The following is a 23,959-nucleotide window of genomic DNA, read 5'->3' on the forward strand; positions in this document are numbered from 1 at the left end:
ATATATTGCTCATCACTTCACTTTAGGGATGAACAAAAGATTATATTTAAACCACAATAAAAAAAACACTAATCAATTGTCAGTAGTGATAGCTTGAAGTGAGTCCACTTTATTAACCTGTACAAGTAGCTTGAACTTTGTAATTTTTTTATTAATTTGTCAATACTTAAGTCCTGCTTTTTAAAGGAATAGTAGCTGTTATTTATGTTTTGAAAATGACATAGAGGCTCCTAGGTTGAGGATAAAATTAAAGAAACGTATGAAATTTAATTAAGTTTAAATGAAAAGATGTTGTATCAAAAACTCATTTTAACACAAATTATTGAACTAAAACTAGACAGGCAAATCAAATGTGGGAAGTCACAGACTTCAGCTTTTTTCTCATCCTACTTTATTTTGTTAAAAACCAAGTAATTGTTTCTTCTTTAGAATGTAATTTGTATTGTCCTCACTCACTTTCTAACACGCCTTTCAAAATTTTTATTTATTAAAGGTCATATTCTGCCACCCTTACTCATATTGCACCCTCCTTTCAATATAAACAAACTTCCTAAAGGCAAGAAAAGTTATAAGATACAACATTACAGCACTAAAATACATTGCTTGTTGGATTACTAACATTAAATGTAAACTTGTTATCTGGAAGTCAGTATAAGTCAGTGTGGATATTTACCTAATATGCCACTTTTTCCCCCAGAGGATCAAAAAGCTCCTGCTTTCCAGAAGCATTAGATTGTACTACAGTATTTAATCAGATTCGTTTTGTCTCAGCATCTCCATTACAAATCCTTCATTTTCAGCATTCGCTAGTGTTTACAGCCTGGACAAAGTAAGAGCTAACGTTGGTCGCACACTTTTGTTGTGTGTTAAAACAAAACCATCAGCTACATTTATTATTCTCGTACCTTTTGTTCCATCTTCAGAAACTGAGCAAATTCTTCAACAGTGAGATGATCTTTCTTATCGCTGTAGCTCAAAAGCAACAAGTAGAGATCGCGTCGTAATGACATCATCTTGTAAAACACAGAGAATTCTTCAAATGTTAGGGTTCCCTGATTCTCATCTGTGTCAGCTTCCTGAGGAGCAAGAACATGCAAGTAAGTGTGTTGGGTAGGTGTATGATGAATTCAGGGAATGAAGCAGAATAGAACATCCGTATAAGAAAAGATACACTTTCAATACACTTCAAGCCACATGACTCCACTCATCCTCAACAACACTAGCAAGCACTTTCTAATGTTACAACAAAATTAAAAGGATTCTTATTGGATTTCTTGGCAGAAATTCAATTGTTAAAGTAAAACGACAAAATCTCAGTGAAAAGGCAAATTCTGTCTTTAGATTTCATTGTATTAAATTATTTCATGAGAAGGACTCACATTGGGCCAGATTTTGATCTCAGTTACTCTGGTGTAAATCTAGAGTGATCTATTGATTCAATGGAGTCACACTGGATAGCATCAGAATCTCACCCACTGACTTCATCGAAGGTAGAATCTGACATTTATAAATGTTCTGTATAATATTACAATGCTAAATGGATGTCAACATGATAAATTACAATAATCATTTAATCCCATTGCCAGCAAAGTGTACGCGAACAGGTTTAAGTCTGCAATAACAGCAGCGTTCCACGCAGAAAAATATCTCCACAGTCTTGATTGCTGTTTTAGTTTGTCCTCAGAGCTATTGTTAGAGAAGAAAACAGTACTTACTGTATGTAATTACTGCTTTTTACTTTGAGCATCTGCCTAAGAGGATTTGCTTTGGATTTACAAAACATTTGACAGCAGTTTTATCGTTTATTTTGTCTTTGATCTACGTCTTTACAGTAACCCAAACTCAAGAAAGGCTTTTCCCTGCTGAGTTTTAGATTGTAAGCAGCTCAAGGAAGAAAAGGTGAAAGGAAGTTTTAACATTATAGATGGTTCAGTGTCCTATGTGTATCCATGAATAACACCTCTCATTCACAGCAGTGCATATTGGTTTTCTTTATGCACTTTCTTTACACTTTAGTTAACCAAGGCCTTATGCCCTGATCCTGCATCAAGATCTGCAAATGAAGATGCCTGCAGCCAGGCAGAGTCCTATTAAAGAAAGTGCCGCCTTAACTTCTCTGCACAGGACTCTCCTTTTTGTAAAGAGCTCTTCCCAATGTTGATTTGCCCTGAATTCCCTCGGGATGGGTTTCTCTGTCCAACAGTTTACCCAATAAAATGTGAACACAAATTCTCACTACAGCCTGCATCTCACCTAGGGTTGCCAATTCTGGCTGGACATATTCCTGGAGGTTTCATCACATGACATAATATTTAATTGAATATTAATCTTTAATCCCTGGAAACTCCAGGACAATCCTGGAGGGTTGGCAACCCTAACCTCACCGCCGATCCTTTTTATTCTGGGGTCAGCTTTTCCTTCCTCCACCCACTCTCATACTTGCCAGAGTGAAGCTGCTGATCAGCCAGCCTGGAACTACAGAGAACAGCACCCCCAGTCGTCCAGTTTGGAACTACACCTTCCATTTTCACTTTCCCTTTGAACAAAGCATTCAATTTACCATTTGTTTTAAACACATTTCTAGGCTATGAATATCACTGTACTCTTTATAAGTAAACACCAGCATTAAAAATACAGCCTCAGAATTCCATGGCTCGACACCACTCTTTCCTTACAGACCAGTTATCTCCTGGATGCTTTTGCTCTGCAATATATAATCCTCCATATTCAGTGGTGCTGGGAAAAGAAAACTGTACTGGGGTTAACTTTCCCAGACCTATGTCTGATGGCAAATTTGAAATCTTCTTCTAGTCAGGCTATCAGTCAATTCCCTGTAGTCAGCTTCTGGTGTCCTCACTCATGAATGCCTCATGGCAAGATTTACCTGGATCACATTCCTCTAATATTTCCTGGATTCTTGGTAGCAGGTTATCTGTCTGGCATAGTTTTACTATTTAAGTCTACATAATCAAAAACAAAGGTGCACATCTTCAGTGGTGCAAGTGAAAACTGGGAACAGGCGGCACAGAGCCCAACTCTGTCAGGAGGAATCATTTAGGACAGATTTCTAGCTGCTTTGCATCACCTGAGCAGCACAAAGCTGCCTGATCCAGGACTGAGAATTTGGCACAGTGTCTATCCTTTATCATGTATAAATCTGGTGATACGGGAAGCCCACTGGACCCCTTGCACGAGTAAGGATGATTTGAGAAATAAGGGCTATACGCCTGGTCCCCAAGCCAGTCTAATAACAGGATAATCTTTCAAAACTTAATTCTTTCTTCAACACTAAGGGTTCTAACCATTTCTGCAAGGTCTATGATATGAACCCAGATATAGGCTGGCAGCAACAAAGGGGAAAAAATTCAACCTGTTTTTGAAATCAAAATAATAGATGGCTCTGGGTTACAAAAAGGTTGCCTGTTAATGAGATCATGTTACATCCCTAGATATTTCTTTTCCATTTGAAAGTGAACTAAAAGGCTTTTGCCTGTCAATACGTGACTTCACAATTCTCTGTTTCTCTTGCAGCTGCAACATTAGTAAAACCTAAGGAATCACTGGGAGCTGCATTCATTACACCAGTGGTTCTCAAACTGTGGGTCGGGACTCCAAAGTGGGTCACAACCCCATTTTAATGGCATTGCCAGGGCTGGCTTAGACTTGCTGGGGCTCAGGGCCAGTGATGAGCTGCCAAAATCTTAACAACCGGTTCCCTACCGGGTCTTCAGCAGCACTTCGGCGGTGGGTCCTTCACTCGCTCCAGGTCTTCGGCGGCACTTCGGCGGCAGGTCCTTCAGTGCTGCCGCTGAAGTGCCACAGAAGACTCAGAGCGCCGCCCGGTGAGTACAAGCCCCACGTCTTTTTTTTTTTCCAGTCATCCCTGCCGGAGCCCCATCAAAAGTGTTCGAATCGGGCCCTGCAATTCCTAAAGCTGGCCCTGCACATTGGGGTTGCAAAATTGTATCGGGGGCCAGGTAGGGAAGGCTGTGTCTCCCAAAACACCCTGTCCCCCCCATCTGACCCCCACCCATGTCCTGCCCCCGACTACCCCCCTCAGAACCTGCAACCCATCAACCCCCCGCTCCTTGTCCCCTGACCACCCCCTCCCTAGACCCCCCACCCTAACTGCCCCCCCGGATCCCCCCCCCTCCCCCCCCCCCCCCCGTTCCCCATCCCGACCGCCCCCCCCCAAAACCTCTGCCCCCTCCAACCGCTCCCTGCCCCTTATCCAACCCCTCCTCCCAGCCCCAGCCCGGCCCCCTTACCATGCTGCTCAGGGCAGCGTGTATGGATGCCACACGGCCCGCTGGAGCTCGCAGCCCCACCCCCTTACCATGGCGCTCAAAGTGGCAGGAGCTGCAGAGCTGCCCAGGAGCATCCAGAGCGCTGGCGCCGGCGGCACGGCACGCTGAGCCTCTGCGAGAGGGGGGAAGGCAGGGGAGGGGCCGGGGAGCCTCCCCAGCCAGAAGATCAGGCAGGCCGGACAGGATGGTCCCACGGGCCGGAGTTTGCTCACCCCTTTAACAACCGGTTCTACACCGGCTTCTAAATTTAACCATCGGTTCGTGCTAACCTGTGCGAACCAGCTCCAGCTCACCACTGCTCAGCAGGGCTGGCTTTAGGCCGATTCAGGCGATTCCCCTGAATCGGGCCCCGCGCCTAAGAGGGCCCTGCGCCCTTGCTGCCGCCGGTATGCCATACCGGGGCAGCCAGCTTCCCCAGGGGCAATTTAAAGGGCCTGGGGCTCCCAGCAGGGGCTGGAGCCCCAGGCCCTTTAAATTGCCACCAGAGCCCCACTTCTGGAGCCCTGGGGTAGGGCTGCGGGGCTCTGGGGGCTATTTAAAGGGCCCGGGGCTCCCCTTGCTTCCACCGCCCTGGCCCTTTAAATAGCCACGGGAGCCCCGCTGCTTCCCCAGGGCTCCAGCAGCTATTTAAAGGGCCGGGGCGATAGAAGCAGCAGAGCCCCGGGCCCTTTAAATAGCCCCCAGAGCCCTGGGGTAGCGGGGGGCTCCAGCTGCCACTGCCGCCCTGGTCCTTTAAATAGTCGCCGGAGCCCCGCCGCTTCCCCAGGGCTCCCTCGGCTATTTAAAGGGTCAGGACGGTAGAAGCAGCAGAGCCCCGGGCCCTTTAAATAGCCCCCGGAGCCCAGAGGTCGTGGGGGGCTCTGGGGGCTATTTAAAGGGCCAGGGCTCCAACTGTTATTGCCGCCCTGGTCCTTTAAATAGCCGCGGGAGCCCCGCTGCTTCCCCAGGGCTCCGGCAGCTATTTAAAGGGCCGGGGTAGTAGATGCAGGGGAGCCCCTGCCCTGCCCCTGCTGCCCCTCCTGCCCGCACCAGCCCTACCCCCCGCCCCCCCTGCCCTGCCCACAGTGGCAGCCAGCCCTTGCCCTGCCCGCAGTGGCAGCCAGCCCCTGCTGCATCCCCTGCCCGCACCAGCCCCACGCCCCCTGCCCTGCCTGCAGCCAGCCCCTGCCGCACCCCCTGCCCTGCCTCCAGCCTCGCACCCCCTGCCCTCCCCGCACCAGCCTGTCTCCAGCCAGCCCCGCACCTACTGCCCTGCCTCCAGCCAGACTCTACCGCCAGTCAGCCCCTGCCCTGCCTCCAGCCAGCAATGTACGTAATATATAATTTTATTATTACACTGCTCTACAGCCAAAATGCTTCTGAAATAAATGTAATCAAACTTTACTAATTCTGGGTCACTGAGAACGAAAATGATGCTTAAAATTGTTGATTGGCTCTAGTTTTCAAGATATGCTATTGGGTCAGTATATACGACCCTTGACTTGGGAATGGCGGAGGATAAGTGAGTTATAAAGGGAAGGGATCTCAATTTAAACCAGAAATGACTAAAATACATCTTTGACTGGATCTATGAATAAATCTATGACTGGGTTTGGACAGTACTTGCTTTTTAGGCAAAACAATGAATGATGCAATCTGAAGCTGGTATTGCGTCATACATGATATGAATTGCATCATGTTATTCCTAGAAGTCATGGATGATGCAATCATAACGAAGCTTACATCACTCTGCTGAACAAACTGCCCTATATCAGCTCTAGAAATCATACAGTGTCGTGCTCTCTTATTTGTCAGTGTTTGATTTTGTAAAGGGACACATTTCTGTTTAGCCAAAGTGAGCAGAGATGCCTCGTACTTGTGTGAACAGTGCAGATAACTTCTGCTATGTTTGTGGTGAAGTGACTTTTGCATCACAAAAACGCAGTATAACCACTATGGTTAAGAAAGCCTCTCACCTTTATTTTGGCTGCAAAATTGGAGATCAGGACAAGAGGTGGGCCCCACACATATGCTGCAACACTTGTGCAACAAATCTTCGCCAGTGGTTGAACAGGAAAAGGAACTCTATGCCTTTTGCAGCCAATGATTGCAGTGCCAATGATTTGGAGAGAGCCAACAGATCATACCAGCAATTGTTACTTCTGCATGGTGCCTCCAGTTGGGAAAGGTGTGTCAAAGAAGAAAAAGTGGACTGTGCATTATCCAAACATTCCATCAGCTATACGCCCAGTACCCCACGGAGAAGGACTGCCGGTTCCTGATGCACCAGAATCATTCTCACTTGAGTCAGACGAGGAAGAGGATGAAACTTCTGGTCCTGAACCATCAATGTCACAGGACCCACATTTTCTCCCATCCTCCTCCTCATAACACAAGGTGAACTGAATGACCTTGTCAGGGATTTGGAACTACCCAAGAGTAAGGCAGAACTGTTGGGCTCCAGACTACAGCAGTGGAATCTCCTGGCAGGTGATGTTCTGGTTTCCATGTTCTGTGACCGTCAAAAGGATCTTGTCCCATTCTTCTTCATGGAAGGTGATCTTGTAGCCTGCAACAACATCGATGGTGTGATGGCAGCCCTCAACATCGTTCACGATCCAGATGAGTGGAGACTGTTCATTGATTCATCGAAGACGAGTCTTAAAGCTGTTTTACTGCATAATGACAATGTTTTGCCATCAATTCCAGTTGGTCATGCAGTCCATATGAAGGAAACCTACAACATGAAACAACTTTTGAGGTGCATAAACTAGGACCAACATCAGTGGCAGCTTTCTGGCAATTTGAAGGTTGTTGCTCTCTTGCTTGGTCTGCAGACTGGATACACAAAGTACTGCTGTTTTCTCTGCGAATGGGATAGTCGTGCAAGAGATTCCCACTACATCAAGAAAGATTGGCCACTCCGACAGTCATTGGAGCCTGGGAGGAAAAGTGTTCAGCATTCACCACTTGTTGAATCAAGGAAGATTTTGTTACCACCCTTACACATCAAGCTGGGTCTGATGAAGAACTTTGTCAAGGCCATTGACAAAACACAAGCAGCTTTCAACTACCTCCGTGGAAAATTTCCAAGGTAAAGTGAAGCTAAGATAAAGGAAGGTGTCTTTGTTGGTCCTCAGATTCGTGAACTTCTTCGAGATGATGCATTTGACCATGCACTGCGTGGCAAGGAAAAGACGGCATGGAAAGCCTTCCAGTTAGTGGCAATAAATTTTCTCGGAAACAACAAGGCAGACAACTACAGGTTATTGGTGGAAAACCTGCTCAAGGCATACAAAAGCCTTGGTTGCAACATGTCACTAAAGATACATTTTTTGCACTCTCATCTAGATTTTTTTCCACCGAACTGCGGAGCAGTGAGCGACGAGCACGGCGAGCGATTTCACCAGGACATTGCAACAATGGAGAAACGCTATCAGGGCAAATGGAGCCCATCAATGCTTGCAGACTATTGCTGGACAGTGACAAGAGATGCTCCATTTAATGAATACAAGAGACAAGCCAAGAAGCGCCGAGTAGACACTGAATAGGACTAAACTATGTACATAATAGTTTTTTGCCTTTTGTTTCATAATCAATTTTATTTATATAACCCTTTTGCTGATTTTTAAAGTGTTACATAAACAGGACAGGTGAAATATTATCACGTAAAGCAACCATAAACACATGAAAAGACCTAGGTTTACAATTTATGATTAAAACTCTACTATCTACACAATATACAGAGACATAAAATGTAAAAACTTAAATATCTTAGAAACAGTAGCCAATCAGTTTTTTAATTGTCATATTTGAATTCAGCACATCAAAATACATAATAAATAGCACATTTTATCTCTGAAGCAGACGACTTCTCAAAAATTGTAGACCAGTGTTATTTATATAGTTATGGAAAGTAAATAATACATGCAAGAAATGAAAGGGTTTTTTTTACGTGTTTTATTTTTTTTAGTCATCCCTGCCAGGGCCCTGCCGAAAATGTTCGAATTGGGCCCCGCACTTCCTAAAGCCGGCCCTGCTGCTCAGGGCCCAAGCTAAGCTGGAGGGATTCAGCCCTGGATGGCAGGGATCAGGTTACAGGCCCCCTGGCTGGAGCGGAGGCCATTGGGCTTCGGTTTTGATCCCTTCCGCACCCAAGGCGGTGGGGCTCAGGCTTTGGCTTTGCCCTCCCCGCCCCCTCCCCCCCGCCAGGGGCTGTGCTCAGGCAGGCTCAGGCTTCGGCCCCCCCTCCTGGGGTCATGTAGTCATTTTTGTTGTCAGAAGGGGGGTCGCAGAGCAATGAAGTTTGAGAATCCCTATATTACACTATGTTAGGAGTTAGTGTTGCTGCCATCTAAATCCATAAACTCAGATCTTAGCACATAAGTGGAGAAGGAAATGATTTTTACATTTTTACAAGGTAACAATTAGGATTTGTTTGCTCATTTTAAAGTCTACACATACCCAAAGATGATTTATGATTTGGGGGCACAATTCAGTCTAAATTTTCTCTACATCTGCTAGCTAGGCCATAAGTTTCCCAGGCTTTGCACAGCCCTGGAGCGTACTCTGCATTCCAAGTCTTACAGCTGTGCAATGCTGGTTGTACCCCAGAAGATCAGGCACATTTTTGGGTTCTAGGATCTTAAACAACTTCTGTTTTGTGCAGTGGTCTGGATTTTGGCCCATAATCTTGGTTTTTGCATTTTGTTTTGCTCTTGCTATACCCAATACATCTTTAGCATCTTTCATTTCCAATGGTGTAAATATTAGGGATGGTCAAACAATGGTAAACATATTCTCAGAACATTTCAAAGTGAAAAAAAAATCAGTTCTGGTAACTTTAATTTAAAAACAGAAGTTTCTGCAAAAATTGTCATTTCCTTCTATGAAAAAAATGTCAAGCACTTCTGTATTAGGTAGCAGATCCACTTTGCATTTACACTAGGGTAAGAACAAATTTAGGTACAGAATGATGAGAACAAATGGTGCCCCAAACTGTGTGTTCTTCCTACAATTTGTGTGTGCTGGGCCCTTCATCATGAGGTATGTATATCTATATGAAGTTAAAAGTGATACAGTGCAAGCAACATGCACCAAGAGAAATTCTGTGGGCTACAAGAGAGGACAGGGAACTTAGAAGTTCCAACTCCTGGATTCTATTTCTGGCTTCCCAATGGATGCTCCATGCTGCCCCCTAATAGTCTAGTGTCCGATGGATTCACTGTCTGACCCTGGGCAAATTACTTCACCTCTCAGCACCTTATTTTGTCCGTCTGTAAAATGCAAATAATATTTACCTACCTCACAGGTGTTTGTGAGGCCACTTAATTCATTAAGGGCTAGATAAATCCTCTAGTTCAAACAGGAATCCAGGGAAGTCCTGTATTATACAGGAGGTCAGACTAGATGACCACAATGGTCCTTTCTGGCCTTATAATCTATGAATCATGGCACCTATGCCACAGCCCTGGGTGCTTGGATGTACGCATTGGGGAGATTGTGCCTCAGGCAGGCAAAATCTCTGGTTGGGCTCCTCTGGGCATGCGTGTTGAATGTAATCTGCTCCATGCTTTAGAATAGAGCAGACTGTTCTCTCTGCATCATGATCCCACCTCCTCCTTGCCTCTTTCAACTCTCTTTTCAACCTCTTGCTCCCCTTACTCACTACACATGGGTTTTCTCTTACTGTTAATGAGACATTGGTTTTTGGAAGACAGGCGAGGGGGTGGAGTAATGTTGAAAACCTAACTGAAGACTTCATTCTGCCACCCCTATTCACATTCAGAAGCACTTTACTACATAAGTAGGACCATTAATTTCAAATAAACTACTTATGGAATGGCATACGGTGAGGGACACGTACCTCAAAATAATACAACTTTTCTATCAAGACTAATTAATCAGCTGTGAAAATTCCTGGCATGGGGGCTTTTGCCCAATGTCAACAACCTAGCTAGAGCTAAAGGGTGAAATCACATAGCACAATGTTCTCTCCTTCTCTTCACTTATATAACAACAATGAAATGGAACTGTTTGCTCATTAATCTTTAAAAATACCCGCTTTTGTCAGTAACCTCAAGCTTTTCTCCAAGAAGGCAATATGCATTTACAAACAAAATATTGCACTGTGTGAAAAGTACACTGACCTGGAACATCTGTCGCACTTTTCTGCGGGGCAGATTGACATTCAGTTTATGCATCAACTGGTGGATCTCTTCAATATTCAACAAGCCATCTCCGTTCTTATCAGCTTCCTCAAAGGTCTGTTTCACCCAGGTGCAAATATACTAAGGAAATGTTAAACTACTTAAAATGAATGTTTTTATCTTGGAGAATTACAAAGGGCCAGGTTCTGCCAGCCTTGCCAAATATGACATATACCAATCAGTCCCACAATATAAGTAACGGTGGCAAAATTTGTCCCAAAGTAATAGAGTATGGCCCACAGTTTGCATCAAAACTGTGTCCACTTCAACACTCTGGGATAAATTCACCCCGGTGTAATTTCTCTGGAGTCAATAGACCAGATGCTGACCTCACAGCATTAGTGTACACATTAGTGTAACTCTCTTGATTTCCATTGAGTTATTCCAGATTTACACTGGTGTAACTGGGATCAGAATTATGATGTCATTGGAGCCACTCCAGGGATGTATTTGGCTCATGATGTGTACCACCAGGAGTCTTGCTCAATGGGCATGTGTATCAGTGACAAAATTAATTTAGTCCTAGAGCATGGAATAAAGATGACACACAGTGAAATTAGTCTAAGCAGATAACTACAAGACTGCAATTTCAGTAAGACCCTTATTAAAAAATTAACAGCTCTTGTTTTTCCATCCTCTCTCTCCTCTAAGTTTAAGCTTTAGTTTCTTCATGCTGCTATTTCACCTTTATATTTTTAATTCTTCCTTCTTCTGAAAGCTTCTTCTCCATTCCCCCATCACATTCTTAACCATAAATCCATCTCCTTAGGTCTCCTCTCCCCTCTAATCATGCTTTCTTCACCCTCTATATATTTCCTTTCTCTTTCATTCCCACCCGTTTCTCCCCATCCCACCCCACCGTCACTGCAGAGCACAGAGGGAGTCAGACATACTTGGGGGAAATAAGCTGCACTGTCCTATGTCCACACGTAATCTATATGCGCTGTGGAGTTCAGGGAAGGAGGGTGCTCCCTGATACACAATCCCTCTCTCGGTGCTACTCTAGACTTGTGTGGCGCATCCTAGCCCTTACAGCCTAGTGCCTAGCAGGCACAATTTGGTCATCAGTCTAGGAATTAAGCAGGAGGCAAGTGCTGTCTGCTTTAGCAGATACACAGGGCAGATGTGTTCTCCGACTGCAGCACTAGGCAAGAGTGTTTCACGAGGCAGGATTACATAAATAACATTCTGATCACTAAAATGGCTCTTCATAATTAGAGCACGAGCTTCAAAGAAAACACTGACTATGTACATGCATAAAGTTAGTCATGTTCTTAAGTGTTTCCCTGAATTGGGGGCATCGTGATCACAGCTTACATACCTGCATAAGTCGAAAACGCTTAAGTCTAAAACATAAAAGTCTTATTCAAAGCTCTTTGAAGTCAAGGGGAGTCTTCTCATTGGATCAGACCCTACATCCTCACTTCTTTCTACTAGACATTCACCACTAGCACGCACTCCTGCTCTCATGCCCCACCTCATTATCTTCTTTTATAACCAATTTAAAAATTAATAATATGAAACAAAAAGCCCTGGAGCTAGCAAAATGCATGTCACACTGAAGCAACCCAGCTTGCATTACTTTCAACGTTAGATTGTCAACTCTCTGAGGCCGGCACCTTGTCTTACAACATATCTGTGACGAGCCTTGGAGACCAATGGCACTACACAAATAATAAATTATAATAATATTCATATGAGTAGCCAAGCAGGATTGGACCTTTTGTCCTTCCTTTGTTTATCCAACTTACTCCTATAAACAAAGTGCAAAGCAAACAAGGAATGCTGGTCAAAACTAGGGTTTGAGGGGGGGAGGTTTCCAATTAAAAACAAACAAACAAAATGAAGTGATTGTATTTTTGTTTGACAAATTTTTGAAAACATTTTCATTTTGGAGAAAGGGATAGCGCAATAAAATAATGAGACTGTGTGAAGAAGAAAAAAATTCTAACTTTTTAATTTTTTTTCCCATTGGAAAAAAAGTCCAAGTGTTACTTTGCATAATTTTCTCTCACTTAGAGAAAGTGTACTTTTAAAAGTGAAGGTTACTTTCTTTCACTTTTTAACGTTTTAAAAAACTTTCCCTCCATTTTTCTAGAGGAAAAGGAGGGGAGGAAAGTATAAAACTAAGTGGTAGGCATTTTCCACATGAAAAAATTTAAAAATGTTGTGTTTTTTCCTGAAACATTTGTTGTTTTGAAATATTTTTGGAAAATTAAACATTTTTTAGTCAGTGAAGTAACTTTTTTAACAAGAAAACACAAAACATTTAATCAAAAACATCTAGAAACAGCTCCACTGTGACTATGTAAATTTTACCATCACCTGTATATTTCTGTCTTATAGGTTTAATGTTATTTGAATGCAGTTTTCTGTGATTTATCATCAACAACTGACTCTTCCACTCCTCATCCGTTTCCCTCCATCCTTCCCCAGCTGGTAGCCTCAATCTCCACAATCTCCTAGATGTCTCATTGTGATTTAAAGTTAACATGATCTTTCCCCTAAAATGAAACCCTCTCCACTCCTGTAAGATGTGAGCATCTGCTAAGACGTGCTGAGCACCCTCAATGCAGACTGATCATGTTGAGCGCCTCAAGAGTTTCAGTCAGTCCCTAACTTTGTACAAAGATGAAAATAAAGATCAGTTTTCCAACCGCTGATTTTAGGAAATGAAAAACTTTTCAAAAATTATACAAAGTGGCAAAATTTAAAAATATTCCCAATTTGTAACAATAATTTTAGAAACCAGTGACCTGATTTGTTCCCAATGCAATCAATGGCAAAACTTCAGTTGTCCCGAGTGGGAGGTGGAGTGTACCCATAAGACCAAACCACATAAAACAAACCAGAAATACCAAAATGAAAGCCAGAGCTAATGTCCTTGAAAGGATATTGATCATGAGTTCTTTGTCGTTTAGCAAGAGAATCCTCATCACTTATTCCAGCCATCAAATACTTAAGTCCTGTGATCCAGGTGCGAGCCTCCTCTGGATTAGAGGTGATCAGATCTAGTGACTCCATGTGGTTACCATGGTAAATGGTAAAGCAGCAACTTGGGTCAAAGTTCCCCTCGGTATGGCGATGGAATATTTCAGACTGTCGGCCTTCTGTCACTTTGTAAATTGAATCAATTACAACTGCAAGGAAAAGGGGAACAGAAAAATTAAGCTGCTTGGATGTTCATCCAGTTGCTTTGCATTTTCACATTCTTCTATATTTTTCAAAGTAAGTGTTTTTAAATAAAGGTAAACTCATAAGCCTTCACACTGAAAGGGCACTTTGGGTCACCGGCTTGCCCTTGTACAGGTGCAGGGGTGTGTGTGCAAGGAGCTTCCCCCTGACTTGCATTCCTGAACAGCAAAACTGACAGTGCCAGCGATCTCCTGAGTGTAGGATCTATTTCCTGAAATGCCCATGGAGTGCAATTCACTGCAGAAGGGGCAGGGAATAGATGGGGCATTGCCACCCTCCACCACCATACTCTTTTCCACCAACCAGCAGACATGAACAGTCACAGAAGGGATATGCACTATATACCATCCTAAGAGAGATAAAAGCAGCTGTGCTTCTCAGCAGTGGCATAGCGCTCATGGAGATATCCTAGTGCTCCTGGAGGGGAAGTATTGCCTCACACAGTTCCAGAAACAGGACAATACTTAACTATCACAAACTGGCCCTCTGATATGAAAACACCAAATGTGTTATTACCTGTAATGTTTCCCTGTTTTTTACTAACTATCAAGCCTTAGTGGCAACACCAGACCTAATTACTTACCTTTTACTAAGTAAAACGCTAGTTCCAGTAGGCACAATTTAGGTTCCCTATTTTTGTTTAGAAGGGATGGAGCAGGATAATTGTTTAAATCAATAACGAACGTCATGAAATAATTGAAAAATAAATAATTTTTATAGAAACAGAAAACACCACTGTGTTCAAATTTACTTTGAAGCAGTTAGAAAAGACCTAGATTTCATTTGGTATCTGGCAAAGAAATTAAGCAGGTTTTTCTCTGTCATCCTTCCAGAGAACAATCCAAATTAGTAATGCTAGGTTGCTTCAAAAGTAACTAGCCCTTCCTAAAGAAGAGCAGCCGGAGAAGAAGCTTTTAAAGTAGGCAGGTTCCTTTCTACTAAACTAGATTGGGAGTATCATCCCAAGGTAACACCTAAAACATCTACACCCTGTCACTCTGACTCCATGCTCTTCACTGTCCACCTTACTTGAACACTCCATCTGCAGCTCCTAATCTGTACAGCAATGATGCGAGAGTAAATCAGAAAAAGGTATTTTCAATACATTGACAGGTACTATTACTTTAATGACTGGGATCATTTTTGCAATTTCAAGGAACAGCTGCATTCTTCATAACTCTGCTACTCCCTTACAATTATACAGTTGGACAAACAGTGTGGGCAGTCCATTATTCCAGTTATTTATTACGTAGGGATAGATCAAAGAATACAGAGCAACATTTTAAATGGACTGCCTTTCTCTAACTGACTGTAGAGTCTTGTAATATTCAAATAAAATAGTGATGGCCGTACTTTGGCATCTAACCAAGTCATACACACTCCCATGAGTTTATTTATGATTCATGTAAATTTGGGTCAGCATTTTCACATCAGCCTGAATTGTGTTCTCTGTTTAATTAAAGAAGCAGTGTTTCCTTTTAACTGCAATACTTGGAAAATTATAGACAAAATACAGCAATGACTTACACACTATGCACAAGGAGGTCAATGGAGCTCCCCAGGGTGAAGTCAGTGCTTAGTTTGGTGCGCTAGGTTTTAAAAAAAAATATTATTGACTATTACCTACATTTATAAGATGCCCATCTCCATACTCTACGTAGCGCACTTTGCATCACTTAGATCAACAGAAGTATCACCTACCCCAAAATGGGAAGTGAACACTTCTCAGCATATTGCAGCAGCCAAACTAACTCCCTTGAAAGGACTAAGGATGGCAGACTACTAGCCAGGGGACTCAACTGTACCTACAAAGCTTGAGCATAAAGATGTACAACACTTCACACTGCAAAAGTGTTCTGGTTCAGATTTTTGACGGGAACACATTCCAGAGCTGAAGGTCCACTACTGACATCATCCTACCACCAGTTAATGTGAGCTCTACTTTTGGGGTCAGATAGGCAAAGTGTCCCTTCTGTAAGTAGGTGCTATGATGAGGCACAGGGGCAGAGCTGATCTCTGGAGATTGACCACATATGGCTTTCGTGATGGCAGCCAGCGCCTTTAACTGACAGAAGTGAATGACACACAAGACTGATGTAATATGGTCTAAGCGGTCTGTCCTTCACATAAGGCAGGCATGCCACATTCTGCACTAGCTGAAACTTCCAAGTGACTCCCAAGCATAGCAAATTAGCATAGCCCTGAGGTGAAGAAGGTCCTGAGTGTCACGACAAGGTCTATCTTTGAAAGGAAAGGATGCAATCTCTTGACCAGCTGTAGATAACAGAAGGTATTTTTGGCCACTGTTGCTATATGGGAACCAAGAAGCAGGGAGCAATGAATCCAGTAAAACTCCTTGACTGAGAACCATTTTGAGAATAAGTGAGCAGATCGCCTCAACTGAGTTCCTAAAAACACTTTCCCTTGCCAAACACCTCCATCTTAGCTGAAATGAGACTAAGCCAATTGGTTTCACCCGGGTCCCTGTTTTTGTAATATTTGTAACAATACCTCATTGACAAAGGGTCTTGTTTAAATTTGGAGCAGGAGAGAAACAAAATGGATTAGGGAGGCATTTTAAAATAGTATGTGCTTTTATGTTTATGAAATCATTTAAAAAATATTATTTGTACAACTACTTATCATGGCTCTTTCCCACCCAAAGACCTTGCTGATGCCTCACAGGAGGATGAAGGCAACGTGAATGGATCAGTCCATGTGTGGATCAGTCAGGGCTATTTTCCAATGTTGCTAGAGACACCTGAAGCCCTGCCATAGGAACTTGAAGCATCTTTTTTTCAAATGTACTCAGCTGTCATCACCCAGCCCTACAGCGTGGTTCTAGACTGAAAAGTGGCTATGTAAAATTGGCATCTTTTTACACAACAGATCTGCTCCTTGTGCGTCCTCATTCATAGTCGTTGAGTGACGAAAATCAGTTGTTTTATTGGTTTTTACTCCTGCTGGCCCTGTAGAGCAAACACAGTTAACAGAAGACAAGCTGGATTCTATTTCTTCTTGTGCATCATCAACAGATAATTCACTAAATTCCAATTACTTACACCTAGGCAAACCCATAGGTATCACCAAGAAAATAATCTGAAAACAATGGGAATACATGGGTGTATTTGATTTAACGTAGCCTGCCAAATTGTTGTTAGTGACGATGATGTGCAAAATGGAATAACCCAGCCTGACATTCCATTTAAACTGAATTTGCAGGGCTGGCAATTGAAATGACACATAATTTCACTTGGAAACTTAGTGCATTTTAAATAGCACTCAGGGAGAGACAATATACGTGGAACCCCTCAGTACCATTTTTATAGTCACTTTTCAGGGAAGAACTGCGCTTTAAGGTTCAATAATGCCAAATTCGCTCGTCCTGTCTGTTCTTACATAACAGCAAAAACATGCTGTAGGCATGTCACCTGATGCTGTCAGATTCAATCTGGTCCACAAGTAAGCTGTCACGAAACCTTAAGCCAGCAGAAATAGTTCCAGGATGTTTTTTCCAAACTCCAGTTGAAGCAGTGTTTATAAACAGACAGAGTGCAGGGACTGGATATCTGCTTGGCTCTTACATGCGTCACACTCCTTACACCTAGGGTGACCAGACAGCAAATGTGAAAAATTTGGACGGGGGTGGAGGGTAATAGGAGCCTATATAAGAAAAAGACCCCAAAATTGGGACTGTCCCTATAAAATCGGGACATCTGGTCACCCTACTTACACCCTCTACTCACACTGTGCACCAGCATAAGGTGTAGGTGGAATCTGGCTCTAAATAAATGTGATGTGGCCTTTTCACTAAATGTGTTAATAAGAATAAGGATTTCCATAAATTAGCTTAACATTTCTGGTAGCTTTTCTTTTAAATCTGGAGTTGGATCAGGGTATAAGATATTACACAGATTTAAGCTAGTATCTGGACTATTTTAGAAGATGTATTTTCTTGTAGGTTCTTATCTTCCCATACGAGGACAATGTACTAAGGCCAACAGTCTTCTCCTCCTGGTCAATTTATGCCAGGTCTATCCTATAACGTAATTTGTTGGAAAATATTACTACATGGTTAGACTAGCCTTTGTACTGTACAATGCATGCATGCCAACATGCTACTAAATTGCTACTATTAACAGAAATAAGTTATTTTTTTCTGGCAATAACACAGTGCCTGTCACAATGTATTTATTGTGCAAAATGGTCAATAAGTGTTTATAAGTATATCACATTTACAAGTATCACTAATAAGAGTTTATAAAGATACACACTATAAAGTACAGTTTTTCTCTATAAACCATGTGAATTCATATTCCAGTGCACAATTGTTCAAGCAATTAAAAGAAATATTAAGAGAATTTACTTTTAGCCTTTTCACTTTTTCTGGACGGTCTCCATCTGATGCAAGTCCTGTGTTCATCCAGGTAAAAGAGACGTACTAGCCCTTTTGTTCCACTCTTCAGCTTAATCATCTGAGTCCCAGACTGCATTACACTCATACATCTTTCAACTGAAAAGAAGATTAGAACAAATTCAACTAAAAGTCTATTTTGTCACACTAGTAAAAAGGCTTACCAACATCTAGCTACCATGTAAAACCTTTGATTTGCACCTTGTATGACAGGAATTAAACATTAATCTAAGAAAATAAAATTGGAAATGGAGTAGTTTTTAGAAGGCTTTGTAAAATCTGATCTTATACAAGCATGAGAACTGAATCTATCACTTTAGAATACAAAATAATTATTAATATATATAGATGGTACTTGGTTCTACAAGAGAGCCATGTATTCCTGTTCAAAGAAAGAATAATGTTGAGCTTCTTTAAATACTGCTTCCATCACCAGAAATCCAAATGTCATGTACAGGTTTTCAAGTCCAGAAACAATGAGCACCAAAGACATCCTATTGCTTTTACATCTGTAAATTCCAGTCAGATAAAATCCTAGCATACAAACATGATTTAAAATAGATGTTCAATAAGTTATACTTATTCAGCACTAATATTTTTAGGTTGGGATTTATCAAAAATTAAGGTTGGAATATTATCTATTGAAACCAACAATTAATATATTCATAGCAGCATCACAAAAGAGAAGCTGTAGTATTTTGTACTATGGAGGGAATCACCATGTCATGATTATGCATATGTGCATATTTTATTTTAACAGAGTGGGAGGATGGTTGTATATTTTAAAAAGAAAGCAGCAAATGTCCAAATGTAAAACATACACTACCAGGATATTGCTACCTGTAATTTGATCTGTAAACTTGAATTGTTTATATTTTGTTACATTAAAGACCTGATTCTGATCTTACAGCAGTTTTACTCCTGTATAACTGTGTAGTAACTGTGGAGTTACTAATAATTCACACCACTCCAGTGAGATGAGAATCAGGTCCCAAAGCTCTTTTACACTTTTTCATTACCCTGCCATTGTTTCACCATGAAAACAGGGACATTTCAGCTATACTACAGGTGTTTCATCTCTACAAATAGTCAATCCATAGCAACCTAAAGAACCCAACAAACACTGTAGGATTACCTTTATTTGCTTTTCAAACTGACTCAGCCACCGGTATTCATCCATCAAACCAATATTCTTGTGTCAGGGCACCAATGTAACAAAATACCTGAGTGCTACAGCACACAAGTCTGCACTTAAAAAAAATTACACAAAAAAAGGCAGAGTTGGACACAATGTCTCATTGAAATTGTATATGTGACTACTGCAAAAGATCATCTTCAAGTGTCTCATACAAACCATTTTTTTTATTTTTCTGCAAGACAATAAATTCCAAGCATGCCTCTTCCTTATCTTTGTAATCACAAATGAGCACTAATGGTATCCCATTATTTTCTGAAATGCTGCTTCGATTATGCAAATAGAAAGCCTTTCTGAAAACGGAACATTAAAAACAGTCATTTTTCTTTCGACAAATTCCCACTGCATTAACTTGGGTATTTACCCTTATTTCTCAGAAGGAGAAGACAAAGTAGCACATCTACTCACAAAACAGCACAGGACGTAGGACCTGATTCTCAGCTCCAGATGAGCTGTGCTCAGCACAGGATCCAAAGAGTGTGGGATGCAAGCTGGCTTTACAACTCCTTTGTGCTCTCCCAACACCAGGGGGCAGTTTCATTCCCAGAGCAAATTAAAGCACTCTCAGGCTAGGTCTACACTGGGGGGGGGGGGGAAGAGTATCGAATTAAGATACGCAAATTCAGCTATGCAAATAGCATAGCTGAATTCGACATATCCTATTCGACTTACCCTGCTGTGAAGACGGCGGCAAATCGACCACTGCGGCTCCCCCGTCGATGGCGCTTACTCCTCCTGACGAGGTGGGAGTACGTGCGTCGATTCAGGGATCGATTTATCCGTTTAGATGAGACGTGATAAATCGATCCCCGAGAGATCGATTTCTACCCGCCGATCCGGGCGGGTAGTGTAGACTAGCCCTCAGTACTCTTCAGTCTAAGGAAAATCTACCAGAAACATGGGGCCTGATTCTCCACTGCCTGGCACTTTGGGCTCTGTCATCTGCATCTCCCAATGTGCACTGGGAGCAACTACGCAGGAGAGACCACAAAGATCCATTTGTGGCTCCAAGATCCTGGATGATTCTGGCTGGATATGCCCCCAAAAGAGCAGCATGCTAATGCTCTAGCCTTGCTCCCTTCCTCCCAGCCACCTACATCAGGGGCTGTGAGGGGTGGTGGAACAGAGATGGGTACGTCAGCTCTATGCCTTCCTGGTTAGAGTAGCTTTAAAGTATGAAGTATAGTGAGCCAATGACACTCAGATATGTCATGACATTATTATGAATCTTGAGGAGGCAGTGTCCGGTTGAGAATGGGACCTCCATGAGGGCTGGCTTGCTGAAATTCAATTCAGATAAGACTGAGTGGTAATGGAGGGTTGGAGGAAATTGTTTCCTTGTACTCCCCCTCTCCGAATCCACCTGTTGTCTCTTGTCTTTCAATTCTAGATAGAGGGAACACTGACATTTTAGCAATCTAGCTGACTTGTCTATAGCTTCAATGTAAAATTCAACAAAGGGCATTGGAAAAGAGAAGAAATTATTTGGAGTTTCCTCATTCAGTTTCATGTATATTAATCAATCATCTCCTCGCCTTCCACTTTTTTGACTGGAGTACTCTACAATGTACTCTACCTACACATCTGTAATTGCTGCCCTGGGTGAAGAATAAAAAGGACCCATTCTAACTCTTATAGTCTCCATTCTGAAAGGTTGCATAGTTTCCTCTCCTAGAAGCAAACAAATGTGTGCATTATCCAGTACAGGGTTTTAATGCTGTATATGAAAAGTGCAATTTGGAAAAAGATTTCTCGGAATTCACAGATGTGACCTCACTGGGCCACCACAATTTATGTGGGTGACAGTGTATCTGTCAGCAATGGGAATCTTCTGACAGGAATAACAATAGCCTAAAAGAGAAAGGAGGGTGCCATTCAAAGACAGTGAAAGACAGGGCTGAATATGAATTTTTTTCTGGCTAGCTTCTCCCCACAGAACAATAAAATTCAGCTGTCAAAATGTCAAGCACTTTTGACTTCACAACAAATGAGGAGAGTGAAAAGTTAATAAATCAACAACAGTATAGTGAAGGAAAATATATTTTAATTTACTGTTGTTCCACATATATTTTCTGTAAATTGGATTTTATTTTCAGATCCATGTTGTCATTCACAATATTAACAGTAGAGGTGGTGGTGATGGTACATAAAAAAACTGAATCTAAAAGCAAATTTTCAGTGACAAAGCCATACTTCCAGGATTGTGTTCTAATGGGCACACAAACCCTTCTAGCTTATCTCTTCTGGTTCTTGGTCCCACTAGAACCCTGAGTGGAATTATGACCATGTAATCTTTTCTTTTCCTCTTACACACTTACCCTTATTAGACACTGTCACTTTTCTCTTTATAGTAATTCTAAATTTCATCCTCTCTCCTCTATTCCTACTGCCAAAACTCTAGTACCTGCTCTGATAGTTTCCATCTACCTCTCCAGCCAAGCATTATGGATACTTCTACAGCGATGATTTTTTGCCTTGATAACCGTAGCCTCCTCTTTTCTACCCTGTTCTCATCCTTCCCTTCCCCGCTTGTATAATGCGGTGGTCAAGAATGCCTTCCTCTCTGCTTGCTCTGACTACATTTCCATCTACTTTGCTCCCTCATCTATAATGAATCCAAGCGTCTCCTTTTCCTCATAGTTAAAGCACTCTAGCTTTATCTTCCAGCTACCTCTAGGAACCTTCTTCCTTCTACAGTCTGCCTGTTCCAGAGCTTCCCTCCTTACTGCTCCCTTTATCCTCCTTCTTCCACTCCTTGCTCCAACATTCTCCTCAATACCGCAGCAAGGATTAATGCACACTTCCGCTCCTCTTCCTGCGACATTAGCAATTTCTTTTCTCTGTGAGTCAAATCGTGAAATGTCCTAAGCACCTAAGGACGGACTTAAAGCAGCTTACAAATTGTGGTTTTCCAGCAGCACCGGAGACGCCAGGAAGAAGGATTCCAGAACACATTGGCACATCCGAGTTCTCCAAGGTGGGGATTTGCAACTCAGCTCAAAGGTGTAAAAGTTAGGACGGTGGCTGGACCAGCCAATCAGGGCCCAGTCGGCCCCTATAAAAGGAAGCTGCAGGCCAGAACAAGTGAGTCTGCTGCAGGAAGCCCAAGGGAGGGGACTGGCTTCCTAGAGGGCTACAGAGACTAGCACCGTCAACAGGGCTGCTAGGAGTTGCAGGCCCAAGGCCCTGGAAAGAGGGTGAAGGAGCTGAAGGTGCTGGGGCTGCGGAGAAGTGGCCCAGGGGGTTGAGACAGACTGGTGGAGAAAGAAAGAAAGGAGGGGCAGTGAGAAGCTGTTGTTTACTGAGTCCCTGGGCTGGGACCAGAGTAGTGTGCGGGCCTGGTTTTCTCCCCCCACTTGCCACTGAAGAAGCGGCCAGGCTATGGACTGCCAAGCCGCTGCAAAGAGCAGCTAGACCGGTGCGGGAGTAGTCCCCCGGAAGGGGGGAACCCGGATTGTGACACGGCCGGAGGGCTGTGCCACAAAGCAGAGGCAGTGAGACTGGAACTGCGGTGGGTCTGCAGGCGGAGACGAGGCTGGGAGAACCACTCCCACCGGAGGGCACACCTGCTGACCAGAGCTAATTCCTGAAACGGCCAGCAGGAGGCGCCAGTGTGGTGAGTGACACCGTGACACCTTCCCAAAGCAAATATCAGCTGGCCATGGTCAGGATGGTGTCCCAGGCTTTACTTTTAGTATAGAAGTGAAAAGTCCATCCTCCCCAGCTCTCCCACTGCTCCCACATACAAAGCCCTTTGCTTGTGAGTCCAGTGTCAGACCCCATGATAAATTTCCTGTTTAAGAGCTGAATCTGAAGTAGTATGTTTCTGTTGACTGTACTGTCTTGGTGGAGGAGGGGACTCGGTGTGAGCTGCACAGAAATGCAGAAGCATGCTGGCTGTGGGCTCCACTTTTACAAACATTTATTTTCCCTTCTCTTCTGGGAGACAAGCCTGGTGAACGATAAACAACACAGTACCCTAGATTCAGATTTTAAACTCCAAACCCTATTACCTTAAGGCTTTCCGACATGGGAGATTTTTAGAGTTATACCTATATAATTATACCAGTGTAGTTAACCTATGTGGACCCTTTTGCAGGGTATGTCTACACTGCAACAAGGTTTGTGAGTGCAGAACATAGACGTACCCAAGCAAGCTTTGATTTAGCTAGCTTGAAAACAATAGCAGTGAAGTTGTGGCAGCGTGGGCGGCAGCACAGGTTAGCTGTTGGAGTACAAACATGTCCAGGACCTTGGTTACATACTTTGGCTTCTAGCCCTTGTTGCCAACCCTGCTGTTTCACTGCTATTGTTACTCAAGCTAGCTAGATCAAAGCTAGCTCAGGTATGTCTACGCATGCTGCAGACACCTCTAATCACTCCCTCTGGAAGAAAAGTGGCTTCCACTTCCAAAGCAACATAAGCTAAACTGGAAAAGGGTCATTTTATACCTTAATAAGAGTGTCCACCTGGGGAGTTATACAGGTATAACTATAGTGGTTTAATTCACACCCTTCCTTGTACTGGTACAACTTTCCTGTGCAGACAAGCCCTTAGAAGCTGGAGGAAGAGACAAATCAATAAAGGTAGGGTTACCATATTTTGAGCCTCCAAAAGGAGGACACTCCACGGGGCCCCGGCCCCGCCCCCAGCCCCGCCC

The 23,959-nt window shown here is 42.9% G+C and overlaps 1 protein-coding gene across 3 annotated transcripts in view; it reads right to left on the reverse strand.

Moving 5' to 3' along the window:
* Window positions 1-23,959, reverse strand: part of PLCH1 (phospholipase C eta 1) — a 147,217-nt gene that overhangs the window by 62,625 nt on the left and 60,633 nt on the right. For all 3 annotated transcript variants that reach the window (XM_026649951.1, XM_026649950.1, XM_026649949.1), the window contains exons 2-5: window positions 18,057-18,203; window positions 13,392-13,635; window positions 10,436-10,565; window positions 906-1,076 (exon numbers count right to left, since the gene is read on the reverse strand). In XM_026649951.1, the coding sequence (XP_026505736.1) occupies window positions 906-1,076; window positions 10,436-10,565; window positions 13,392-13,635; window positions 18,057-18,203 (692 nt within the window). The remainder of the gene's footprint in view (window positions 1-905; window positions 1,077-10,435; window positions 10,566-13,391; window positions 13,636-18,056; window positions 18,204-23,959) is intronic.

The sequence above is a fragment of the Terrapene carolina genome, unplaced genomic scaffold (assembly GCF_002925995.2).
Source record: "Terrapene carolina triunguis isolate 2854851 unplaced genomic scaffold, T_m_triunguis-2.0 Scaffold88, whole genome shotgun sequence".
Classification (NCBI taxonomy): domain Eukaryota; kingdom Metazoa; phylum Chordata; order Testudines; family Emydidae; genus Terrapene; species Terrapene triunguis.